The following is a 24,935-nucleotide window of genomic DNA, read 5'->3' as shown; positions in this document are numbered from 1 at the left end:
TGCTGTTTTTTTCTGAGCTCCACTCGCTTTTAAGGAGCGTCAACGACGCGCCTGGTATATCCACGCAAAAACCTTGCCGTTGGACGCATCGGTGTGGAGATAGGTGAGTCAAATGCCATATTTTGAGAATTAAAAAACAATCTAAAACCTAGTGAAAATATGTTATAATGGTTGAATAAAGTTTTTCTTTGACTGGGAAAAGTTCAGTGGACCGACTGTTGTGCGTAAAAGATGAACTTGTTTTGTTATAACATATATTTCTTTACTCCGGTTGTCTATGACATGAGTAAATGTTTGAATTTAATTTGTTGTCAGTTTTTGTAACATTTTGGTTTTGGGTCCATGCAAAAAACATTAGACACAATGTGCATGTGCATTTTGGTCATTGAATGCTGGTTTACAGAATCAAATTCCTTGTAGTGGGCAGCATAGCGGTGAAGCAGTTTAAGAGGTCTGATAAGGAGGGCTGGAATTTTAATAGTCAGTGATATAAAGTCATTTCCCTTCCCTGGAGGCATGTGCTGTTATTTATTCGCAGTGCATTTTAGCCTATTGGCAATCATTCATCACAAGTATTATTTGTAAAGTAGCTGCTGCAGTACATTTTGTTGACCAAATATTTATAGATTTTCAAAGTTCAGATGAAACCAAGGATTTATAAGTGTCTATATGCATATGGGGAGTGTGTGACTTGGTAATCTACTGTAGCCTATGTGGCCAGATTGTAATGGTTTAGAATGAGCAGTTTAGTAAATTACATTTACTAATGATTATTATTCCAAGTTTCATAGTTTTACTGACATAAGGAAAAATGATTCACTGAAAAACTTTTTTTATAGACAGATTATTAGGTTCTGTACATGCATGATGTCATCGATTCAATCAAACCCTGAAACCAGGTTTCTGGCAAAAGTCAAAAGCAGCATTTGTCTACCTCAGGCAAAGTATTGTTTACAATGGGACACAAAAACAAACTGGACTGCAAATAATGCTGTTTTGGACATATCCTGTAGTTTAAATGTGGAAACCCGTTTTAATTGAATAGGGCCCTGAGCCCATGTCAAAATCATCAATGCTCAACAATACTATCATAATAGTAGCCTACATTTCCCCAGTGGGTTATTCAAGCTCAGCCCAAAAACCCTCTAGGAAACACACAGTACAATAGGTTCCCCTCAGCCCTGCTACACTTTACTGGTTTGGCCAGCTGCCAAGTCAAATGTATGATGTCATTTTCTCCCAGCAGCAGCAGCATCAGAACACACTGGGTGGCTCCTCCTCCTCTACTGTGACTGGCTCTCATTGTTACAATGATGTCACCATTTTAATCAATAAAATACCCCCAAAAATTATCTTTGGATTGGGTTTAGCGCCCATAGCTTTTCAGAATATGGTAGATAAATTATATGGTACTTTACTGTACAGTCCTTGTTTCTAATCAGACTCATTGATGAAGTGCCATTTGTTTGTAAAATGAGCATTTGTGCCTTCATGAAGAATTTGTTCATGTAAAGTTTAGTCTTATCAACCAGTCGCATAAGCCTGACACACCAGCAATAGCAGCAGGACCCAATGTTCACAGACAGGATGCCCATTGGAACACAATGTGACATGTTAGATCAGTGGGCTCAGTTACTGGAGGACCTTGTGTTTCCTGTATGGCCCATATCAGTTACTGGACAAGGAACACCATTAGACCCAACCAAATCATGAGAAAACAAAAAGATAATTACTTGACACATTGGAAAGAATTAACAAAACAAGTGAGCAAACTAGAATGCTATTTGGCCCTAAACAGAGAGTACACAGTGGCAGAATACCTGACCACCGTGACTGACCCAAACTTAAGGAAAGCTTGGACTATGTACAGACTCAGTGAGCATAGCCTTGCTATTGAGAAAGGCCGCCGTAGGCAGACCTGGCTTTCAAGAGAAGACAGGCTATGTGCACACTGCCCACAAAATGAGGTGGAAACTGAGCTGCACTTCCTAATCTTCTGTCAAATGTATGACCATATTAGAGACACATATTTCCCTCAGATTGCACAGACCCACAGAGAATTAAAAAACAAATCAAATTTTGATAAACTCCCGACTAACCGGTGCCTATATATAGCCTCTCTACTGTTATAGCCTCGCTACTGTTATAGCCTCTCTACTGTATATAGCCTCTCTACTGTTATAGCCTCTCTACTGTATATAGCCTCTCTACTGTTATAGCCTCTCTACTGTATATAGCCTCTCTACTGTTATAGCCTCGCTACTGTTATAGCCTCTCTACTGTATATAGCCTCTCTACTGTTATAGCCTCTCTACTGTATATAGCCTCGCTACTGTTATAGCCTCTCTACTGTTATAGCCTCGCTACTGTTATAGCCTCTCTACTGTATATAGCCTCTCTACTGTTATAGCCTCTCTACTGTATATAGCCTCTCTACTGTTATAGCCTCGCTACTGTTATAGCCTCTCTACTGTATATAGCCTCGCTACTGTTATAGCCTCTCTACTGTTATAGCCTCGCTACTGTTATTTTTCATTGTCTTTTTACTGTTGTTTTAATTTTTTTACTTACCTATTGTTCACCTAATACCTTTTTTGCACTGTTGGTTAGAGCCTGTAAGTAAGCATTTCACTGTACGGTCTACGCCTGTTGTATTCGGCGCACGTGACAAATAAACTTTGATTTGATTTGATATCTACTGGGTGAAATACCACAGTGTTTAATCACAGCAGCAATATTTATGACCTGTTGCCACAAGAAAAGGGCAACCAGTGAAGAACAAACAACATTGTAAATACAACCCATATTTATGTTTATTTATTTTCCCTTTTGTACTTTAACTATTTTCATATCGTGACAACACTGTATATAGACATAATATGACATTTTAAATGTCTTTATTCTTTTGGAACTTTTGTGAGTGTAATGTTTACTGTTCATTTTTTATTGTTTATTTCACTTGTGTTTATTATCTATTTCACTTGCTTTGGCAATGTAAACATATGTTTCCCATGCCAATAAAGCCCTTAAATTGAATTGAATTAAGAGAAAGAGAGGTAGAGAGAGGTAGAGGTAAAGAGAGAGAGAGAGAGAGGTAGAGAAAGAGAGGTAGAGAGAGGTAGAGAGAGGTAGAGAGGTCGAGAAAGAGAGGTAGAGAGAGGTAGAGAGGTAGAGAGAGGTAGAGGTAAAGAGAGAGAGAGAGAGAGGTCGAGAAAGAGAGGTAGAGAGAGGTAGAGAGAGGTAGAGAGGTCGAGAAAGAGAGGTAGAGAGAGGTAGAGAGAGGTAGAGAGAGGTAGAGGTAAAGAGAGAGAGAGAGAGAGAGGTAGAGAAAGAGAGGTAGAGAGGTCGAGAAAGAGAGGTAGAGAGAGGTAGAGAGAGGTAGAGAGAGGTAGAGGTAAAGAGAGAGAGAGAGAGGTAGAGAAAGAGAGGTAGAGAGAGGTAGAGAGAGGTAGAGAGAGGTAGAGAGGTCGAGAAAGAGAGGTAGAGAGAGGTAGAGAGAGGTAGAGAGAGGTAGAGGTAAAGAGGTCGAGAAAGAGAGGTAAAGAGAGAGAGGTAGAGAGAGGTAGAGGTAAAGAGGTCGAGAAAGAGAGGTAAAGAGAGAGAGAGAGAGGTAAAGAGGTCGAGAAAGAGAGGTAGAGAGAGGTAGAGGTAAAGAGAGAGGTAAAGAGAGGTCGAGAAAGGTAGAGAGAGGTAAAGAGAGGTAGAGAGAGGTAGAGAGAGGTAGAGGTAAAGAGGTCGAGAAAGAGAGAGCTCATAACCCTCTCCCAGACCAGATCTGCCTCTTTCCCATTAGCTGTGTGTCACTCTTCAAACCCTAAACTGATTTAATCATGATTCTCCGTTCCATGACTGTGAATGTAACCATATTATGCAATTTGGGGTCTCACCACTTTTTAAGTGTGTTCTGCTGGCTTATAAGGACCGATGAAGTCAGTGGGAAACTCACACCTATTGAACATGTGTCTGTCCTTCTTTACGTGCTCTTTCCATTGTCCTATCTTGTCAACTTGACATATATATTGTGGACAGACTTCTCCATCCCTACGAACCGAGGAGACTGAGCTATTGGAGCAGTTGACCTTTGCAGAGTTCCAGAGAGATGTGAGTCATGCAGAAGCAAAGGGAGCTTGAAGTGTTGGCCTGCCCACCGTGAAGTCTTAATCAATGTGTGTGTGTGTGTGTGTCTGAATTCTGCATCATGGGAGAAGAAGTTTGGGGGCTGTTGAATGGAAAAGGACACACATACAGTAATCCCCCCACGTACCCCACCTTTTTTGGTGCCCTGCTGTCCTTGATGGACACACACACACACCTCTGTGCGTGACTACAAGTCATTCCTGAATTGAGTGTTGTGGATATTCTGTCAGTCTACACCTCACAACTCTCCCCATACCTCTGTTGTTGCTAGGTAATGTGTGTTGATGTACAGTAGTGCCGTGGCTGTGTCACTGTCTCCCTGTGTGTGGTGGTGAGTCAGTAATACTTTAGTACTCCCCTGACAGAGATAAGATGGCCCTATCACTACCCTGTCCACTGCCCGGGACCAGGAACAGATGGTGACTGAGTCACAACAGAATTCAGAGAGACCAGGATCAGGAACAGATGGTGACTGAGTCACAACAGAACTCAGAGAGACCAGGATCAGGAACAGATGGTGACTGAGTCACAACAGAATTCAGAGAGACCAGGATCAGGAACAGATGGTGACTGAGTCACAACCGAATTCAGAGAGAACAGGACCAGGAACAGATGAGTCACAACAGAACTCAGAGAGACCAGGATCAGGAACAGATGGTGACTGAGTCACAACAGAACTCAGAGAGACCAGGATCAGGAACAGATGGTGACTGAGTCACAACAGAACTCAGAGAGACCAGGACCAGGAACAGATCGTGACTGAGTCACAACAGAACTCAGAGAGACACATAGAGGGAACATTCTGAGAAATGAACCATTGGAAAGCCTGTCCTTTTGTTTCTTGCTGGGTTATAACAACCATCCTTTAACTCATATATCATGATCAGAGGCTGGCATCTGTTGGTCGGAAAATGTGTAATTGACAAGTCAAACACCAGATGAATAATGCCTGTTGCCAATGGACCTCAGTGATATATCTGTCTGTCTCACAGGGAACAGGGCTATGGTGATCTTAGGCTGTGTCAGTACACTAGTCTGCACAGTAGAAGAGGTGGAGACATGTTCTAATGACACAGTCGGGCCCTATTCCTGCGTCTGGTCAGAAAGTCCACTCCAGGCGTCCTATTTAATCCCCCTGGTAACATGAGCAATAAGACTCTGTCTGGTTAGATATGTGATGTTAATGCACAGAGTTTTTACATTATCCATCACCCCCACCACCACTACAGAACTGCTGCCAGGATTTCCTCCCAACAGCCTCTTTGATCTCTCCTAGAGAGAGTAGAGATTGAGGCCACACCCCAGAGTGAGGAACACTCCATCAACACACATTGCATCTCATTTGTGTGGGAAATAGCTTTCCATGCACTAGAACTCTGGATGTATTGAGACTTTAAAGAGTCCCCATCTCTGTTGGACAGGCTGACACACTGCAACATGACACAATAGATTACAAAGATAGGAAACTGAAGGTAGTCAATTTTCCTACAGTATGTGTCACGTCTGTATGGCTTTTGGCTAACTAACCAAGTACATCTTGTAGTTGGAAAAGCTCTTTGTGGTTCTGGTGAGGTTAGTTTTTGCTGATGGAGCCAGGGTGAGTGTGTGGTGCTATTTCTGTCTTGTATAGGGCAGGACCTAAGGGACTTGCAGGTGGGCGTGCGTTCCTCTGCTATTGTCTACCAGGATAATAGGCACAGTCTCATCAGCAATACCTGCAAATGACCCTGTCACACCGCTGTCAACATTATACACATGCATGTGCACATGGATAAGCATGGACACATGCACATTGACACACAAACACAAATACTGATTAATATTGTTGTACAGTACTAAACCATAGACAGCTTTAAAGCTTTAATCAACAAAACAACTGCCTGTTCCAGACAGAGGGAGAGATGAAGGGAGAGGTGGAGGGAGAGGTGGAGGGAGAGATGAAGGGAGAGGTGGAGGGAGAGAGAGGGAGAGACAAATGAAGAAAATAACTAATGGAGGCTGTACAAGGCAGAAAGGGGAGGTGTGGGGGATGGGTGTACAGATGTAGGATTTTAATTTGATCACCCTGTTGCAGGAACACCTTCCTAATATTGAGTTGCACCCTCTTTTGCCCTCAGAACAGCCTAAATTCGTTGGGGCATGGACTCCACAAGGTGTCGAAAGCGTTCCACAGGGATGCTGGCCCATGTTGACTCCAATGCTTCCCACAGTTGTGTCAAGTTGGCTGGATGTCCTTGATACACACAGGAAACGGTTGAGCGTTAAACACCCAGCAGCGTTGCAGTTCTTGACACACTCTAACCGGTGCGCCAGAAACATACTACCATACCCCATTCAAAGGCACTTAAATCTTTTGTCTTGCCCAGTCACCCTCTGAATGGCACACACACACAATTCATGGCTAAATGGTCTCAAGGCTTACAAATCCTTCTTTAACCTGTCTCCTCCCCTTAATCTACACTGATTGAAGTGGATTTAACAAGTGACATCAATAAGGGATCATAGTTTTCACCTGGATTCACCTGGTCAGTCTATGTCATGGAAAGAACAGGTGTTCCTAATGGTTTGTACACTCAGTGTATGCGATCATACAAAAAATGTGAAATTATTATGTTTTAGTCAAATGTTATATCTGTTTGGAATTCTTGCGTTCAATTTACAGTCTACAAATGATTAGTAATTATGTTCCGGCCCCAAAGACCATCCGCTCAAGAAAAAAAACGTCCCGTGGCTGAGTCTAGTTGATGATCCCTGGTGTTACAAATGTCATCTTCGCTACTTTCAATGAAATATTTTTGCTGAGAGCCACTGAGGTCACAGAGGTATTCAACACTGAAAAACGAAGTGCTTGAATATGTATTATCCGCATGTGCCTTGAATAACCTTGGCTGGGATCGCTTTAGGACATAGTTTTGAGCACACATCATTGAGTTATGGGAGTACAGACAGACACAGACACACACACATATACTGTAGACACACACACAGGCACACACAGGCAGACGCAACATGGGCACGCACGCACACACACACACGCACGCACGCACGCACGCACGCACGCACGCACGCACGCACGCACGCACGCGCGCACACACACACACACACACACACACACACACACACACACACACACACACACCATGGGCACGCCCGCACACACACACACACACACACACACACACACACACACACACACACACACACACACACACTGTAGACACACACACAGGCACACACAGGCAGACGCAACATGGGCACGCACACACACACACACATTTGTTCATATTTCCTATAAAGCCTTCCACCATGTTCTAAGTGTTTATGGTAATATAAAGTGTTACTAAATAAACAAACCATAAATTAAGGTTTGATTGACACTCAGCCTGTTTGCACAATGCCTTTCACTGAGTAATGACATCAACATGCTGGTCGGTTGCAGTGCTTCAGTGCTTGATATTAATCCATTCATGTACTGCAAACACATTCTACACACTAACAAACAAATATCATAGGGGTAGTGGGGGTATACTATCGGTTGTCCCTCGTGGTCCTCATTCCAGAGCGTTGGAATCCCTCTTCCCCTCCCCTACACTCTATTCTTTTGATGCATATCCTAAAATGGAATGGTTCATGGTTGGGTTTGTGTGTGGGGTTAGGGGGTGTGGGTGAGGGGGTGTGGGGTGTCGGGGTGAGGGGCAGCTGTTAGCCTCAGGGCGTGGATCAGAGGGGGTGTATATATAGCCTATACCTTGGTGGGGTGTGTGGATCACCCTGTGTGGATGCTACTCTCTCCTCCGGTCCTTGTCTCTGTCTTTACCTCTCTTACCTGGACCTAAACATGGCTTACAGACTTTCAGGTAAATAATTGTGATAGATTATTTTATTCCATTACTGATACCTAGTGCTGGAATAGTGGTGGTGGTTTGGGGAGATTTTCTCAAGTCCGGTCGGAGACTGACTGGTGGGTTGTGGGAAGTTCCTCTTGGGTCTTGGTTAGAAACATGGGTTTGTTTAGTGGGTCAGAATTGAAAACATTTTGGGAACCTGAAGTACTTTATCTGATTATTGATTTTTTTTCTGGTGGAAGGAAGGAAAACTAAGGTCTTGTGACACAACAGAGGGAGCAAAAAGGTCCATAGAGGTAGAAAGAAGTTGAACGTGTTTTTGGGGAGAAAAGTGATAGTTTGACCTTTTTCAAGGTAATGCTATTTACAGCAGGATTAATGCACTTCATGGAAGTTAAGTCCTTGGGACAGCATCATTTAGGCTGTCAGTAGTGAATCAAAGATGTTTCATTTAATATTGATTTGGTACATTATGAGTCAGACAGAGTTATCACATGGTAGATACTAACATTTGATCTGCCTAACCTCCATAACTCTCTCTTTGGGAGCCATTTGGCTTTGATCTGCCATCAGTGAGAGATGAGAGCCAGGCTCCCTGGCACCAGCTATGCGATTGGCGGAAGCTGAAGGGCTTAGCGTTTAATTACTCTGCCCTTTTATTAGGAATCTAGACCCATAATGGTCACGGTGGCACAGTGGCACCCACAGTGTCCTCAAAAGTCACTCCTCTGAGTTTGTGGGCCTAGATCAAATCAAACATTTATTTGTCACTTGCTGAATACAACAGGTGTAGACCTGATTGTGAATTGCTTACTAACGAGCCCTTTCCCAACAGTGCAGAGTTAAAAAGTAAGAAAAATTTGCTCAATAAAAAAGGAAATAGTAACACAATCAAATAACAATAACGAGGCTATATACAAGGAGTACCGGTACGGAGTCAATGTACATGGATATGTGGTAGTTGAGCTAATTGAGGTAATATGTACATAGGGGTAAAAGTGACTAGGCAATCATGATAGATAATAAACAGAGTAGCAGCAGCGTATGTGAAGAGAGTGAAAGAGTGTGAAACTGTGTCTATGTGTGAGTGTGGCATCAATATGCATGTGTGTGTTTTGTGTGAGCATATGTAGTGTGTGTGTGTATGTGTGTGTTAAAGTGTCAGAGTAGTATGTGTGAGTGTGTGGGTAGAGTCCAGTGAGTGTGCATAGAGACAGTGCAAAAAAGGGGGTCAATGCAAATAGCTGGGTGGCCATTTGATGAACTGTTCAGGAGTCTTATGGCTTGGGGGTAGAAGCTGTTCTGGAGCCTTTTGGTGCCAGACTTGGCACTCCGGTACCATTTGCTGTGCGGTAGCAGAGAGAACAGTCTCTAACTTGGGTGGCTGGAGTCTGACCATTTTTAGGGCCTTCCTCTGACACCACCTGGTATAGAAGTCCTGGATGGCAGGAAGCTCGGCCCCAGTGATGTCCCTGCCACAAGTGCACAGTGCTTATACACTCAGAATGGAATGCATGGTTTACTCAGTTTTAGATGGATTCGGGCTTCTGAGACTGTGATACCTTGCTACCCTACTCCCCATAATCAAGCCACTGATCCAATCCTGCAAGTTAGATTCTGTTGGACTGATCCTGGCTGGCTCGTACCACTGAGATAAGAATGGGGGTGACTCAGTATAGGGGCTTAAGCCGGGCTGCCTCTTTTATCCCTCTGGCACAGCTGAAGACAAGCCTGTCTCTTTCCCCTGTTCCACACACCCATCCATCCTCACTGGACACTACAGCTGGGAGAGAGCACATACCACAGCGTCTGTAACTCATCCCATTCAGTTCACCACACACATCCCCAGACACCTCGAAGAGCACCAATTGGCTTTCGTAAATATTTGCAGTGTTCCCATGGCTACCAGGATATAATGTCATTCCCTTGTTAGTGTTTCCCTCCATCACGCTCATTTGATTCAACTGGATTAAGATACTTGAGAACTCACAATAATATCTCATCTGTTGTGTCTCATAAATCACAGATATTTTTGTTCTGGCTCCCAAACGGCTAACCCCAGCATAGAGATACAGTTTGATTGACCTTTGGTAGTTTTGGTGTAATTTAGATGACCCAGATGAAACATAAGTCACTAAAAGGCTGAAAGAGCATAGTTCATTCCAGGGAGACCCAAGAGCACAAACATATAAACACACCAATCTCTTCCAGGAAACAGCTAGGTCTCTGCCCGTTGTGATGGGAATGTTGGTATGTTGATGAGAGGAGCAGGGGGGCGTTTTTGTTTACACTAACAGCCAACGAAACAACACTGCCAAAAAGGACACAAAGGGGGAGAGCGGAGGAGTTGGTTGGATGGGGTGTGTTGTAGTGAGTGAGCCAGGCACTCTAAAAATATGGCCTAAACTTTCCAGCAAAGCCCCCGTGGGGCCGAGTCCGACATGGAGTGATGACTACATGCTAAAGCACTGTTCAGGACAGGCAGACATCTGTGGGCCATTTTGAGGCAGCCATTTTCCACTTCCCTCAGCTGTTTGGCATGCCGGTGCTAAGCCCCTCACCTGGCTGGTTCTGATTAGAGGACAGGACACATGCTGGGATACCAGCTTGAACATGTCTTCCTCTTAGCTTGGATGTTGGATTATGGAAAGGATTTTGTGTGTCTGGGTGCTCCATAGACAAGACCGTGTTTTGTCAATCAATACATGTGTGTTATGTCTGTGTGTGTGTGTGTCTGTGTGTTAGGGTCAGTGAGGACTTTTGGAATTACTCAGGGCAGGGTTGCAGATAGCTGAGGATCATCATAGTAGTATAAGAATATGATGAATAAGTCATGTAGGTATTACTCTCTCTTAGACCCACATGGACCATATTGAGATCTCGGGCTCTATTCAATCCGTATCAAGGAAGTCGGTAGTGGTTGACTCAATCAAAATGTAACCTACACTGCCTCCCTGTGGTGACTCTGAAACATCACATCCAGCTGAACCAGAGCCTCGACAGTTTACATACTTCCAGTCAATTAATCTCCAATGACATGTATTTATTTGTCAATCAATGAATTTGATGAGTAAATCATGTACACATGACTTGATCCCCAATAGTAAATGTGATTGTTGTGTGTGTTGGTACAGGGCCCAGGAGCTACGCTACTTCCACCATGACCGAACGCTTCGACTGTTACTACTGCCGTGACAACCTGCATGGGAAGAAGTATATTAAGAAGGATGAGAAGCACGTGTGTACAAAATGCTTCGACAAGCTCTGCGCCAACACCTGCGCAGAATGCCGTCGCCCCATTGGGGCTGATGCCAAGGTGGGTATTGTGTGGATTGTCGTTGTGAGTGTGCGTGTTTGTGTGTGCCCTTCAATGTGTGAATGTGTTTGTGTTCAGTAGGCTGACTGGCTTCAGTTCATATGTCCAGATTAAGGCCAGTGTTTCATATCTGTTCTTCCTGAATGAGCAGCAGCTTCCACAACATAACAGTCAACATTCAGTCACGGACACTTGTCTTATAGACACTATCATTACTGACTAACCCCGTAGGATCGTTTCACCATGGATGTAGTCTGCCTGTATTGGCTGTCAGTCCTTCATGCTACGCTGCACTCAAATTCACTTAATCTCCAATGCTAATAATTCTTTCCAGATGGACATTCTCTGTTTTCTGGCAAACTCCTCTGAATACCGTAGCCTACAATTGATAGGGAAATGAGCCTCAGTTTAATGAGGTGTATGAAGCCCGTGTGTATTAATGTATCTTACTCTTGACCCTCTCCCCTCCTTCCTGTCCAGGAGCTGAACCATAAGAACCGCCACTGGCACGAGGACTGCTTCCGCTGTGCCAAGTGCTACAAGCCCCTGGCCAACGAGCCCTTCAGCGCCAGGGACGACGGCAAGATCATGTGTGGCAAGTGTGGCTCCCGCGAGGATGGCAACCGGTGCCAGGCCTGCTACAAGGTGGTCATGCCAGGTGGGCTTAACCATAACCACAATGCACTTCTTCATCTTTTCTTTAAAGCGACCTAGTGCTGTGCACGTGACTGCTGTTCACATTTTCAATTCCCACACTGTATGAAACCGTTTTTAAAAATTATATTCTTTTGTATCTTGCATTACCAGGAACCCAGAACGTGGAGTATAAGAAGAAGGTGTGGCATGAGGAGTGCTTCACCTGCTTTGAGTGCAAGCAGCCAATCCGCTCACAGAGCTTCCTGAACAAGGGCGATGACATCTACTGCGGCCCGTGCCATGACAAGAAGTTTGCCAAGAAATGCTTCCACTGCAAGCAGGTGAATAACAAAATGTTCCCCTTCACACACCCACATACAGAATTTTAAAAAATGTGTAAATTTTGCTTCATTTTATCCTGCCATGTTATTTCATGTTAGGGACAGATAGAAATGTACGGGGGGGGGGTTGAGCTGGTCCAACTCAAGGTGTCATAACAAAAGAAATGCGCCCTCCTCAAAGTTAAATATGTTTTCACATGATCCTCCTCTTATACTGTAAAATAAACTGAAGATCCTTCCTATCATAGAATTGAATCTAAAGTATGTTTACTACCACAAATAACTGTAGTGAATTTGTGTTTATAAACGTGGATATTGACTTAGGGCTGCCACTTAGGGCTACAGGCCAGAAGGTTGATGGTTCACCGACCACCACAGATGAGCTCACTCTCCCTGACTGTTTCATTACATTACGATCAAAGCTGGCTGCAGACAATGATCAGCTAGGGGTAAAATCTGATTTTCAACATTTTGATGCAATATTCATTATTACATCAAATATATGCAACACATTTTCCACCAACAGGTTTCTGCGCCAATGCCCCATACAACCAATAAACAAAGTATACCGACTTCAAGCATTTCAATATCATGGTTTCCGTTTTCAACACCACAATAAATAGACTATGTCAACAAACAGAAAATACATCCCTCCCTACATTGTAGGCTTACCCAGTATCGAAGGCTTGGCTTGAATCTCCAAATGTCATTAAACTTTTTGTTTTGTAACAGATGTCCCTTTCCTTTCATCAATTGCCCCCCTGCACAGTTTGAATCTGATTTGTCAGTTAAAAAAATACATATATACACAAACATGTTAATAGTGGCCAGGATTGCACAATAAAGTCAGGGACCTATTTCCATTGTGGTCCCTATGTTTTACAAAAATACATATACAATTACAGAGATACAGACACATTACAGAGATACAGCCACAATACAGAGATACAGACTCACCTCCAGATGAGTATGAGGGGGGAGTTTAAGTTCAATTCTTACAAGCTTGTTTGGCTGGTAGCCTATTCTTTATTCTTAGTCTTTAGATGTTTGGGGCTGCTGGTGAACCATGATGTGCAGGCATAATCAAAGTGAAGCTGGACTAGCGCACTTGCCAGAGTCTTTAGGGTGTCTATAGCTAGGTTTACATCCAATTGTAGACAGATTGATGTGAATATTCTAAAATCTTCATAAAAACAATATGCCATTTCAGTTTCCTTTAGGAAAATTTGGCACTGGACATGACAGGGAAGATTTTAATTTACCGGACAATTGATAAATTGAATGGACATCTATATGCATTCAGAGCCGACTTGGCGCAGGCAGCGCCATCAATAAACGAGGGATGCTAGCCAAATGAGCCACATTTACGTGTCCTTAAAGACGAGAACCAATTACAAAAGCACTATTCCTTGTGTTTCGATGTGTAGCATATGCAAAACTTCATAGCCTCTTTTTTGGGGGGCTACTTTTCCAAAAACAATAATTGTCCACCTCACGGTTCAGCTGTCAGAGATTCGAGCACTAAATGCATCAGGACATTGCATGCAAAGGCCTATAGGCGTCCACTGTTTGATATTAATATGATATACTCCAGAGAGAGATGCCGGCAGCATGCTACGACAACATGCTTTTCTTTATGTCAGATGGGTACTGCGTCTGCTCTACAGATTTTGACGTACAGGAGGGTAATTCGTACATTTTAAATCAGAATATTTTGTATAAAGATAAGCATTATATTGTTAGATTATAGGAGTAACTCTGGTAGGCCTGAAACAGTCTTCCTCACCTCAATTTCAACTGTCGGAGTCAGTCTTCATATCATAGGCCTACAGTAGCTAAAGCTTAATGATAGCCACACCCTACCAAACCTTCACAAACGTTTCTAAACTTTATTAGGGTAATATCAAAAGTAAAGCCATTTTTTAATAGGAAAAATAAGAGCAGAAGAGCAAATGTAAACCAGGGAGAAAACACACTACCTTCCCGTGCCTCCCCAAAAAACACACTACCCTCCCGTGCCTCCCCAAAAAACACACTACCCTCCCGTGCCTCCCCAAAAAACACACTACCCTCCCCGTGCCTCCCCAAAAAACACACTACCCTCCCGTGCCTCCCCAAAAAACACACTACCCTCCCCGTGCCTCCCCAAAAAACACACTACCCTCCCGTGCCTCCCCAAAAAACACACTACCCTCCCGTGCCTCCCCAAAAACACACTACCCTCCCGTGCCTCCCCAAAAAACACACTACCCTCCCGTGCCTCCCCAAAAAACACACTACCCTCCCCGTGCCTCCCCAAAAAACACACTACCCTCCCCGTGCCTCCCCAAAAAACACACTACCCTCCCCGTGCCTCCCCAAAAAACACACTACCCTCCCCGTGCCTCCCCAAAAAACACACTACCCTCCCCGTGCCTCTCCAAAAAACACACTACCCTCCCCGTGCCTCTCCAAAAAACACACTACCCTCCCCGTGCCTCCCCAAAAAACACACTACCCTCCCGTGCCTCCCCAAAAAACACACTACCCTCCCGTGCCTCCCCAAAAAACACACTACCCTCCCGTGCCTCCCCAAAAAACACAATACCCTCCCCGTGCCTCCCCAAAAAACACACTTGCCTCCCCAAAAAACACACTACCCTCCCCGTGCCTCCCCAAAAAACACACTACCCTCCCCGTGCCTCCCCAAAAAACACACTGCCCTCCCCGTGCCTCCCCAAAAAACACACTACCCTCCCCGTGCCTCCCCAAAAAACACACTACCCTCCCCGTGCCTCCCCAAAAAACACACTACCCTCCCCGTGCCTCCCCAAAAAACACACTACCCTCCCCGTGCCTCCCCAAAAAACACACTACCCTCCCCGTGCCTCCCCAAAAAACACACTACCCTCCCCGTGCCTCCCCAAAAAACACACTGCCCTCCCCGTGCCTCCCCAAAAAACACACTACCCTCCCGTGCCTCCCCAAAAAACACACTACCCTCCCCGTGCCTCCCCAAAAAACACACTACCCTCCCCGTGCCTCCCCAAAAAACACACTACCCTCCCCGTGCCTACCCAAAAAACACAGTACCCTCCCGTGCCTCCCCAAAAAACACACTACCCTCCCGTGCCTCCCCAAAAAACACAGTACCCTCCCGTGCCCCCCCCCCAAAAACACACTACCCTCCCGTGCCCCCCCCCCAAAAACACACTACCCTCCCGTGCCCCCCCCAAAAACACACTACCCTCCCGTGCCCCCCCCCAAAAACACACTACCCTCCCGTGCCCCCCCCCAAAAACACACTACCCTCCCGTGCCTCCCCAAAAAACACACTACCCTCCCGTGCCTCCCCAAAAAACACACTACCCTCCCGTGCCCCCCCCCCCCAAAACACACTACCCTCCCATGCCCCCCAAAACACACACTACCCTCCCAGGCCCCCAAAAAACAACCCTCTCCAAAGCAAAAAATAAATAAAATTGACAACCCTCCCCTATTTTGGACCACCCCTCCCCCCAATACATTTCAATCTGTCCCTTTTGACAGTGTAATTACAGTAGACCTAATTATAGTATTCTTAAGGTATAAGTTTAAGGAAATGCTTTCTGTTATTATTCATAGAGAGTAAGTCTGTCTTCCAATACAACTAACATGGTGGTGTTTCTCTCCCCTCAGCCCATCACTTCAGGTGGTATAAGCTACCAGGATCAGCCATGGCACTCTGAGTGCTTTGTGTGTCGTACCTGCCGTAAGAACCTGTCCGGAACCCGCTTCACCTCCCACGAAGAGCACGTCTACTGTGTAGACTGCTACAAGACCTCCGTTGCCAAGCAGTGCAACGGCTGCAAGAACCCCATCACAGGTCAGGCACCAACACATATAGTTTACATGAACATGTATGCCTGATATTGTATGGACAGATGCTGTTTTTATGATAAAGGATTTAATTGTGATATTCTGTTTTGTTGAGATTATATTTTGACTGTTTGCAGCACTGGTCATCATACATCTGGCCCATTACTATGCTGACTGCACCACATAATATCTCCCATAATACAGGGTTTGGCCATGGGACCAACGTGGTGAACTACGAGGGTCACTCCTGGCACGAATACTGCTTCAACTGCAAGAAATGCTCCCTCTCCCTGGCCAACAAGCGCTTTGTCATCAACGGAGAGAACATCTACTGCCCTGACTGTGCTAAGAAGCTGTGAGCACAGCCAGCCAAGGAGGCCAAAAAAGTTCTGTCTGTCATTCATGGTGGGGTGTTTTGACAGGGTCAGGAACATAAATTAGTGGCAACTAAATTTGAGAGGTCAATCCAAGGGTTAAAACTAGAGAGAAAGGTCAATTACCTGAGTGAATTTGAACAGCAGCCAAATAGGAATCTTGTTCCAGTGTTTTGTCATTGTTTAATACTAACACACGCCAACTGGTTTGCTTTTGTGGGCCTCCGATATGCAATACTAACAAGCTTGAACACTGCATAGCCATATTAGGGAATGCTATTTTCACTGCCTTACTGGAACAGTGCTTTGATGATACTAATATGGGGATTACATGTTACATGCTTCCCATTGCTTCTTGAATTATATACTAGCTTTACTAAATAAACCGGCCATGGCATCTCTGAAGTGCTGTTTGCAGAGTGACGTATGAGGGTTTCACATATAACGAACGCTTCTTGTAATAATCAGTATGGACAAACTAGGTCTTCTGTAGGTATCAAGTGGTGTTATGAGATGGTAATCTAATCATGTACTCATACTGTAACTTTCTGACGTGGAGGGAAAGTTCGGGATGTGAATGCACATTATGATGGATCAATAAAGGCAAGCCATAAAATTGAGTATTTTCACTTGCTAGACAGAAATGACAAACGCCTACTTTTATTTAGCAAAACTTTATTTTAACAGTTCATATCTTCTCAGAACACTTTAGATATATTTACAAATATAATTTGTGGACATGGCTTGGGTTAGGGTCTGAAAAAGCTATTGATATTCACATTGTAGCCCTGGTCGGTTAGAATGATTGTCATGGCCGACGTAAGGACACGTGACACATTTGATTAGTTATTAATAACTACAAAATAAAAATACAGCCTATTCTCAATCTAAGGCATTCTATTCTACCGTCATAGCGACTGAATCATGAGATCAATTAAGAACAGTTAGCTCTGTATTCAGGCCCACAGATGCAGAAAGGGATCGGAATAAAAAAAAACATAACAGGACCTGGAACATTTCTGGTATTAAAGCAGCGACTCATGTATTGGCCCGATCTACAGTATCTGTGACTGGATGTGCCAGCGCCACTGCCATTAGCTAAGCACATGTAGACCTGACCGAGGAACAAGCGTGTCATATTGAACAAGTCTACAGCAATCCCCTGCACTTTGAAAAGATAAAAGGTTAGTCAAGCCAAGGAGGGGAGTTCATAAAAGGCCTGGATGGGAGGAGACAGGAGAGGTTAGAGAACTTGATCTTTCCAGAATACCACACACATCTCTTTAACAGGCCTATACAGTAAAATTACTTCTTGGTGACAAGTCAACCCCGTGTAATTCATTTTAGAAAGCTTTTCAACCCTTTCAAGAAGTGGAAAACCTCCCACAGTGCAAAGTGTCTTATGTTGTGATGAATAATAAAACTGTTTGCACATGAAAACAAAAAAGGTTTCTCCTCAGAGAGAGAGAAGCATGTTAAATGATTAAGGGCTTGTTTGTTTAGTTAAAGTTACATTCTCAAAGCGAAGCTCATGGGTCTAAGTCAAGACATAAGGTATGTAAAATATAAAGCTATTTCAGAGAAACCTTCTGGTTTATTAACTGTGACAGAGTCAACAGGTTTATTATGAAGCAAAAAATAAGGTCCCCAAACCTCTCCGTTTGGACGATTCAAGCATAGGGAATTCAAGCTTCTCGACACAGATTTTAAGGAACCCATAAACGAGACAAGAACAAGACTGACCAAATCGCATTTGCGCCCATCTCCATCATTTAGCGGTAGACTCAAGCCGTCACACTGCTGCTATACAGAGTGGTGTGTGGCGCAGTAGTCAAGAGTCCATGTTAACCTTCCTATTGCAACCTTCAGACACCATATGCCTGCAAACGTTCACACTATGTGATAAAGCACTGAAACATTTCCACCCCTCATTCCACCCGTCGGGAACCAAGGCAATGAAAGTCAGAACTTCACAAAATGCCCTCAATCAACATACACAGACATCTTCCCTCTACAGTATGAGGATCCCCTGCCCTAGGCTCAGAGTACTGGAGAACAGGAGGGTTTCCTGTAGCCTCCTGGGTAACACCAAAACCGGACCTGACTCAATTCCACACCAACCCTTAGTCCCTATCCCTTGGCACTTGAGGTCATTTGTAAGTATTTGATAGGTATAAGCAATATAATAGCGTCACCTTGTGGAATCGTTGCCATATTGCTGACACCAATCCAATCTACTAAAGTGCCTAGTGGGTAGGAGACAGGGCATGATTTAGAACAGAGCATAGGGTAACAGCACTGACTACCCTGGCAAAGGGCACGAGTCTAACAGAACCAACATTTAAATAAAGTAACATCCATTCCCAGTACACCACCCCACCCACACAGATGCATTGGCCCAATACTGATTACATACATAATACAATAACACTTAAATATGAGTAAATATATTTTCATATATTGTATATAAACAGACGGCCAAATTATGACACAAATAATTGAAACAAACGTTTTTTTTTCTTGCCAGGAGAAGTAACATAGAAGCTTAGTGGAGAAGCACTGGAATTTGTATGGAACGAGCTAGACAGACAGACAGCGAATGTAGGAGACACCATACATCTACAGCCAGGTCAAAACTGTGTTTTAGCCCTAGAAAAAGGAACTTTGGGCATCGTAAGAGAACTTCCAACCATTCAAGTTAGTTTCTGGACTAGTACACCCCTTAGAGAAAAGTCACGTAAAATGAAACTCATGGACCTCGTCTGACTGCAATTAACCAACATACACACACGTTAATCCGTTACGGGCTATAGCCATTCATATGTTAAGAGTATAAATTCATGCAGTCATTGCTGGGGGTCAAGTTATACCTCAGCGCTCAGGATGCAATTAAATTCAAATTTGATATGAGTTAGTTAAACATTAAGACTACATACATGTAAAAACATAACATGTCAAGATCTGAGGACATAAACCTAAAGACCAGGAACCGAAAGTTAACAGCCACAGTTCACAAATATTTACTAAATCACCAGCTTTGTCAAATTCCTACATCCTTCAGTTTGTAAATTTGAAATAGTAGGCAACCACCCTCAGCAGTGTCGGAGAAACCGGGAGCATCCGGTTTTCAGGGGAAAAGCTGAGAAGAGGCGAAGCTTGAAAGCCGTATGCTTCTGGTTTCTTCCAGCCCGCTCAGGCATTTATTTTATGCCTGCTACCTTAGGTTGGTAGGCAACAGTCATTTCATAAAACCATTTGTTTGATTCATAGACCTGAGTGCCCCCTAGCGGCCATAAGGAAAAGAGCAGGAGTGAGGGAGTGCTGGGAGATGGCAAGGGAAGGCGGAGGAGCTCTGACCAGCCCTTTGGGGGCATAGGGGAGAGGGGTAAACCATGGGAGAATAGGACCTGGAGAGTTTAAAGGAGAGCAAGTCTGGGTCTGGTAAGCCAGACCCAGACAAATCCAGAATTCAAGGTCGGATTACAATTTGGGTAGGATGGGATTAGTTACATAGGGCCGCTTCTGGTTTGGGAACCGGCAAGTCGTAACACACATTTGTGTAAATACTCCCTCATCCACTGGAGATACTTAGGGCTCATGTAGGCAGACCCTGAGAGACTACAATACCCAGGTTCCCCAGCCCACCAATCAGAATGCGTTTTATCACATCTGGGGGGGGGGGGGTACTAGAGTTTCCTGACTCACTCATGACACGAGAAGTAATGAACTCATAGTGATCATATAGCAAAGTGTTATGTACATACATCCTGGAATATTCTCAAACCAGTCTACCCCCCCTAAAACTAGACATGAGATAACAGCAATTACATTTAACGAAGACAACAAAATTAATAAATTACGTCGCACGCCCTGCACAACACTTAAACAACAGTATGAACAAAACAACATTTAAAAAATAACCAAGTGTCAACTGTTGTAAGTATGGGAGGATGAGAGCCCTTGAAGTGAGCACATTGAAGGAGGAATAGAGATTATCCCCTGAAGCTTTGTTTCTCTTTTTAGATTTTTTAAAAAGCGTTTTTCTTTTCATGTGGTAGGGGTGCAAAGTTAGCGTTCTGGGAGTCCCTGTCACCCCCCCCTCACCCCCTGTGCTCTTCCTCTGGCTGAGGGCGGGTGTGTACGTGTGGAGGGGGTAAGGGGGTCTGGAGCTCAGCTGGACAGGAACTCTGGAAGTGCAATATTCACAAGCCTCTGAAGGGAGAGCGCAGCCTCACATCTCTAGAGAGAGAAAGAGGGACACAAAGAGAACAAGGGTCAATATTTGATATCCACAAAGCTATTCACTTTTCTATACAACATGTGCAGTACAGTAAATCAACTATACAGTTGTTTCCAAAATAACTCTCACACCTGACAGGGCTTCGATGGGCTGACTGGAGGGGTGGAGGGTGGCCACGGGGGTCCCCTTGTCCTCGAAGGCCACCCTGGGTCCCTTGGGGGCCCCGTCACAGTCGATGAGGCCCTGGTTGCGGCCGTCAGCATCGATGAGGGGACGGCCCTTGGAGTTGACACCCAGGTCAATGAACTCCTCGAAGCTCCAGGGGCCAGGTTTACCGTTCAGCCCCGGGGCCAGCTTGTTAGAGTCCTCGTTCAGGAACTCTGAGCCCCCCACTAAACGACCCTTAGGCACTGGACTGGATGGGAGAGAGGGAGTGAATGAAAGATGCCTATAGCCAAAATAATCCTATATCATTGTGTTTAGAGCAATTGGGAGTGGTATACCGTGTGTGGGTGTGTGTGTCATACCTAACAGCCAGAGGCTCCTCAGCGGTGGTTCTGTTGTTCTCCTTGTTGTCTGCCTCCGGTATCCCGTTCACGCATCCCAACGGCTCCTCCCGCACTCCCATTGGTTCGCTGCGGGCCAGTCCACGCTCCTCCTCATCCAGGCCGTCCGTCTCCAAGGCAACATCTCCGGGCTGGGTTGACTCGTCGTCTGCGGGGACAAATAAGCAGAAGGCAGATGACTCAACATGCACACTCACAGAGGGAGTGGTGTCTGTGCAAACAGACAAGTAAATCACATACAGTGTTTGCACTCACTAGGGATGTGACAGATGGACAATTTTTCTTAAAGTTTAAACTGCCATTTTTGTATCGGTTTCCGTTAAAACTAAGAAAAATGAATCCACATTTTTGTCAATTCACAACAATCTATCAGTATAGTCAGGTCGGCCACCGGGCAGCCAGTCAGTACTGTGTGTGCACTAGGCCTATCTATCAGTATAGGCAGGTCAGCCACCAGACAGTCAGAACCGTGCACTAGGCCTATCTATCAGTATAGGCAGGTCAGCCACCAGACAGTCAGAACCGTGCACTAGGCCTATCTATCAGTATAGGCAGGTCAGCCACCAGACAGTCAGAACCGTGCACTAGGCCTATCTATCAGTATAGGCAGGTCAGCCACCAGACAGTCAGAACCGTGCACTAGTCCTATCTATCAGTATAGGCAGGTCAGCCACCAGACAGTCAGAACCGTGCACTAGTCCCATCTATCAGTATAGGCAGGTCAGCCACCAGACAGCCAGAACCGTGCACTAGGCCCATCTATCAGTATAGGCAGGTCGGCCACCAGACAGTCAGAACCGTGCACTAGGCCTATCTATCAGTATAGGCAGGTCGGCCACCAGACAGTCAGAACCGTGCACTAGGCCTATCTATCAGTATAGGCAGGTCAGCCACCAGACAGTCAGAACCGTGCACTAGGCCTATCTATCAGTATAGGCAGGTCAGCCACCAGTCAGTCAGAACCGTGCACTAGGCCTATCTATCAGTATAGGCAGGTCAGCCACCAGACAGTCAGAACCGTGCACTAGGCCTATCTATCAGTATAGGCAGGTCAGCCACCAGACAGTCAGAACCGTGCACTAGGCCTATCTATCAGTATAGGCAGGTCAGCCACCAGTCAGTCAGAACCGTGCACTAGGCCTATCTATCAGTATAGGCAGGTCAGCCACCAGACAGTCAGAACCGTGCACTAGGCCTATCTATCAGTATAGGCAGGTCGGCCACCAGACAGCCAGAACCGTGCACTAGTCCCATCTATCAGTATAGGCAGGTCGGCCACCAGACAGCCAGAACCGTGCACTAGTCCTATCTATCAGTATAGGCAGGTCGGCCACCAGACAGCCAGAACCGTGCACTAGTCCCACCTATCAGTATAGGCAGGTCGGCCACCAGACAGTCAGAACCGTGCACTAGGCCTATCAGTATAGGCAGGTCGGCCACCAGAACGTCAGAACCGTGCACTAGTCCCACCTATCAGTATAGGCAGGTCGGCCACCAGACAGTCAGAACCGTGCACTAGGCCTATCTATCAGTATAGGCAGGTCGGCCACCAGACAGTCAGAACCGTGCACTAGGCCTATCTATCAGTATAGGCAGGTCAGCCACCAGACAGTCAGAACCGTGCACTAGGCCTATCTATCAGTATAGGCAGGTCAGCCACCAGACAGTCAGAACCGTGCACTAGGCCTATCTATCAGTATAGGCAGGTCAGCCACCAGACAGTCAGAACCGTGCACTAGGCCTATCTATCAGTATAGGCAGGTCAGCCACCAGACAGTCAGAACCGTGCACTAGGCCTATCTATCAGTATAGGCAGGTCAGCCACCAGACAGTCAGAACCGTGCACTAGGCCTATCGATCAAGTATAGGCAGGTCAGCCACCACAGTCAGAACCGTGCACTAGGCCTATCTATCAGTATAGGCAGGTCAGCCACCAGACAGTCAGAACCGTGCACTAGGCCTATCTATCAGTATAGGCAGGTCAGCCACCAGACAGTCAGAACTGTGCACTAGTCCCATCTATCAGTATAGGCAGGTCGGCCACCAGACAGCCAGAACTGTGCACTAGTCCTATCTATCAGTATAGGCAGGTCAGCCACCAGACAGTCAGAACCGTGCACTAGTCCTATCTACCAGTATAGGCAGGTCAGCCACCAGACAGTCAGAACCGTGCACTAGGCCTATCTATCGGCAATCAAAAGCTGTATCCCACAATTTCTTGGCATGCAATGTCCTGCAACTTCAGTAAAGTAGGGCCTATCATCAATGAATAGGCTAGGATATTCTACGTGTAACAGACCGAAGACTGAACACACACACACACTAGCATCATTGCAAAGAGAGGAAGAGGCAAAGCAAGAGGTTTCACTCTTGCCAAAATCTGTCCAAAATGGTCTTATTTATTTTGGACCTGAGCTTGTCGCCTGCTGTCCCGCCTTTGGGACAACAATTCCCATTGTTAGGGCGGAGACATGAGCGTCTCGTCATCATATACAGAACTCTGGTCAAGAGCAGGCGAGCCAGGGTATAAGAGAGGGAGGGCAGGCGAGCCAGGGTAAAAGAGAGGGAGGGCAGGCGAGCCAGGGTATAAGAGAGGGAGGGCAGGCGAGCCAGGGTATAAGAGAGGGAGGGCAGGCGAGCCAGGGTAAAAGAGAGGGAGGGCAGGCGAGCCAGGGTAAAAGAGAGGGAGGGCAGGCGAGCCAGGGTAAAAGAGAGGGAGGGCAGGCGAGCCAGGGTAAAAGAGAGGGAGGGCAGGCGAGCCAGGGTAAAAGAGAGGGAGGGCAGGCGAGCCAGGGTAAAAGAGAGGGAGGGCAGGCGAGCCAGGGTAAAAGAGAGGGAGGGCAGGCGAGCCAGGGTAAAAGAGAGGGAGGGCAGGCGAGCCAGGGTAAAAGAGAGGGAGGGCAGGCGAGCCAGGGTATAAGAGAGGGAGGGCAGGCGAGCCAGGGTAAAAGAGAGGGAGGGCAGGCGAGCCAGGGTAAAAGAGAGGGAGGGCAGGCGAGCCAGGGTAAAAGAGAGGGAGGGCAGGCGAGCCAGGGTAAAAGAGAGGGAGGGCAGGCGAGCCAGGGTATAAGAGAGGGAGGGCAGGCGAGCCAGGGTAAAAGAGAGGGAGGGCAGGCGAGCCACGGTAAAAGAGAGGGAGGGCAGGCGAGCCAGGGTAAAAGAGAGGGAGGGCAGGCGAGCCAGGGTAAAAGAGAGGGAGGGCAGGCGAGCAGAATGTCTAGGAAATCTGTCTCACAACCTCTTGATTTTCATGCCTTGCAAATTCACCAAAGTAGCCTAAAGTTGGCCCCTTCCCCTCTTTTTATTTAAATGACAACATTCCCCAGGCCTTCACAGCCAACCATCTAGTTAGGCTATAACACAGAAAATAATATGTTTTGTGATAACTGCATTCTGATTTAAATTTGGTTAAAAAAACCTTAATGTTAAGGATCCAAACTTTGTTTAAACATTTGAATGCTAGAGCTGGGATGACATAGTGAAAATTATTAACAACGACAACTTACCAAAGGCATTTTACTGATATCGATAACTGGGATAAATAGCCTATACCAGAGAAATATGAAGTTAGAAATGAAAGAAGTCTGCTAATTTGGGAAATTAACACGACAGTTGATAGTTACATCTAAAGTAGTAGTAGTAG

At 45.5% G+C, this 24,935-nt stretch overlaps 2 protein-coding genes across 12 annotated transcripts in view; one reads left to right on the top strand and one right to left on the bottom strand.

Annotated features, from left to right (window-relative positions):
- Positions 1-17,097, top strand: LOC120062353 (four and a half LIM domains protein 1-like). 2 transcript variants are annotated; one of them, XM_039012266.1, is made up of 6 exons: positions 1-103; positions 11,117-11,298; positions 11,779-11,956; positions 12,106-12,275; positions 15,933-16,119; positions 16,317-17,097. In XM_039012266.1, the coding sequence occupies exons 2-6, from the start codon at positions 11,143-11,145 to the stop codon at positions 16,469-16,471; spliced, it is 846 nt and encodes a 281-aa protein (XP_038868194.1). In that variant the 5' UTR covers positions 1-103; positions 11,117-11,142; the 3' UTR covers positions 16,472-17,097. The 2 variants fall into 2 exon arrangements, with proteins under 2 accessions (XP_038868194.1, XP_038868193.1); XM_039012265.1 differs by lacking the exon at positions 1-103 and adding an exon at positions 7,914-7,994.
- Positions 17,098-17,149: 52 nt separating this feature from the next.
- Positions 17,150-24,935, bottom strand: part of LOC120062351 (ensconsin-like) — a 52,263-nt gene continuing 44,477 nt past the window's right edge. For all 10 annotated transcript variants that reach the window (XM_039012253.1, XM_039012254.1, XM_039012257.1 and 7 more), the window contains 3 exons: positions 21,254-21,440; positions 20,858-21,141; positions 17,150-20,725 (listed from right to left, as the gene is read on the bottom strand). In XM_039012253.1, the coding sequence (XP_038868181.1) occupies positions 20,718-20,725; positions 20,858-21,141; positions 21,254-21,440 (479 nt within the window). In that variant the 3' untranslated portion in view covers positions 17,150-20,717. The remainder of the gene's footprint in view (positions 20,726-20,857; positions 21,142-21,253; positions 21,441-24,935) is intronic.

The sequence above is a fragment of the Salvelinus namaycush genome, chromosome 17 (assembly GCF_016432855.1).
Source record: "Salvelinus namaycush isolate Seneca chromosome 17, SaNama_1.0, whole genome shotgun sequence".
Classification (NCBI taxonomy): domain Eukaryota; kingdom Metazoa; phylum Chordata; class Actinopteri; order Salmoniformes; family Salmonidae; genus Salvelinus; species Salvelinus namaycush.
The sequence above is the reverse complement of the archived record's forward strand: the minus strand, read 5'-3'. Positions and strand labels throughout refer to the sequence as shown.

What these genes read in the sequence shown, in the direction of transcription:
- LOC120062353 (XM_039012265.1), top strand. An exon ending in CTACAAGGTGGTCATGCCAG is followed by an intron (nt 11,957 to 12,105) that starts GTGGGCTTAACC and finishes TTGCATTACCAG; the next exon opens with GAACCCAGAACGTGGAGTAT. An exon ending in AATGCTTCCACTGCAAGCAG is followed by an intron (nt 12,276 to 15,932) that starts GTGAATAACAAA and finishes CTCTCCCCTCAG; the next exon opens with CCCATCACTTCAGGTGGTAT.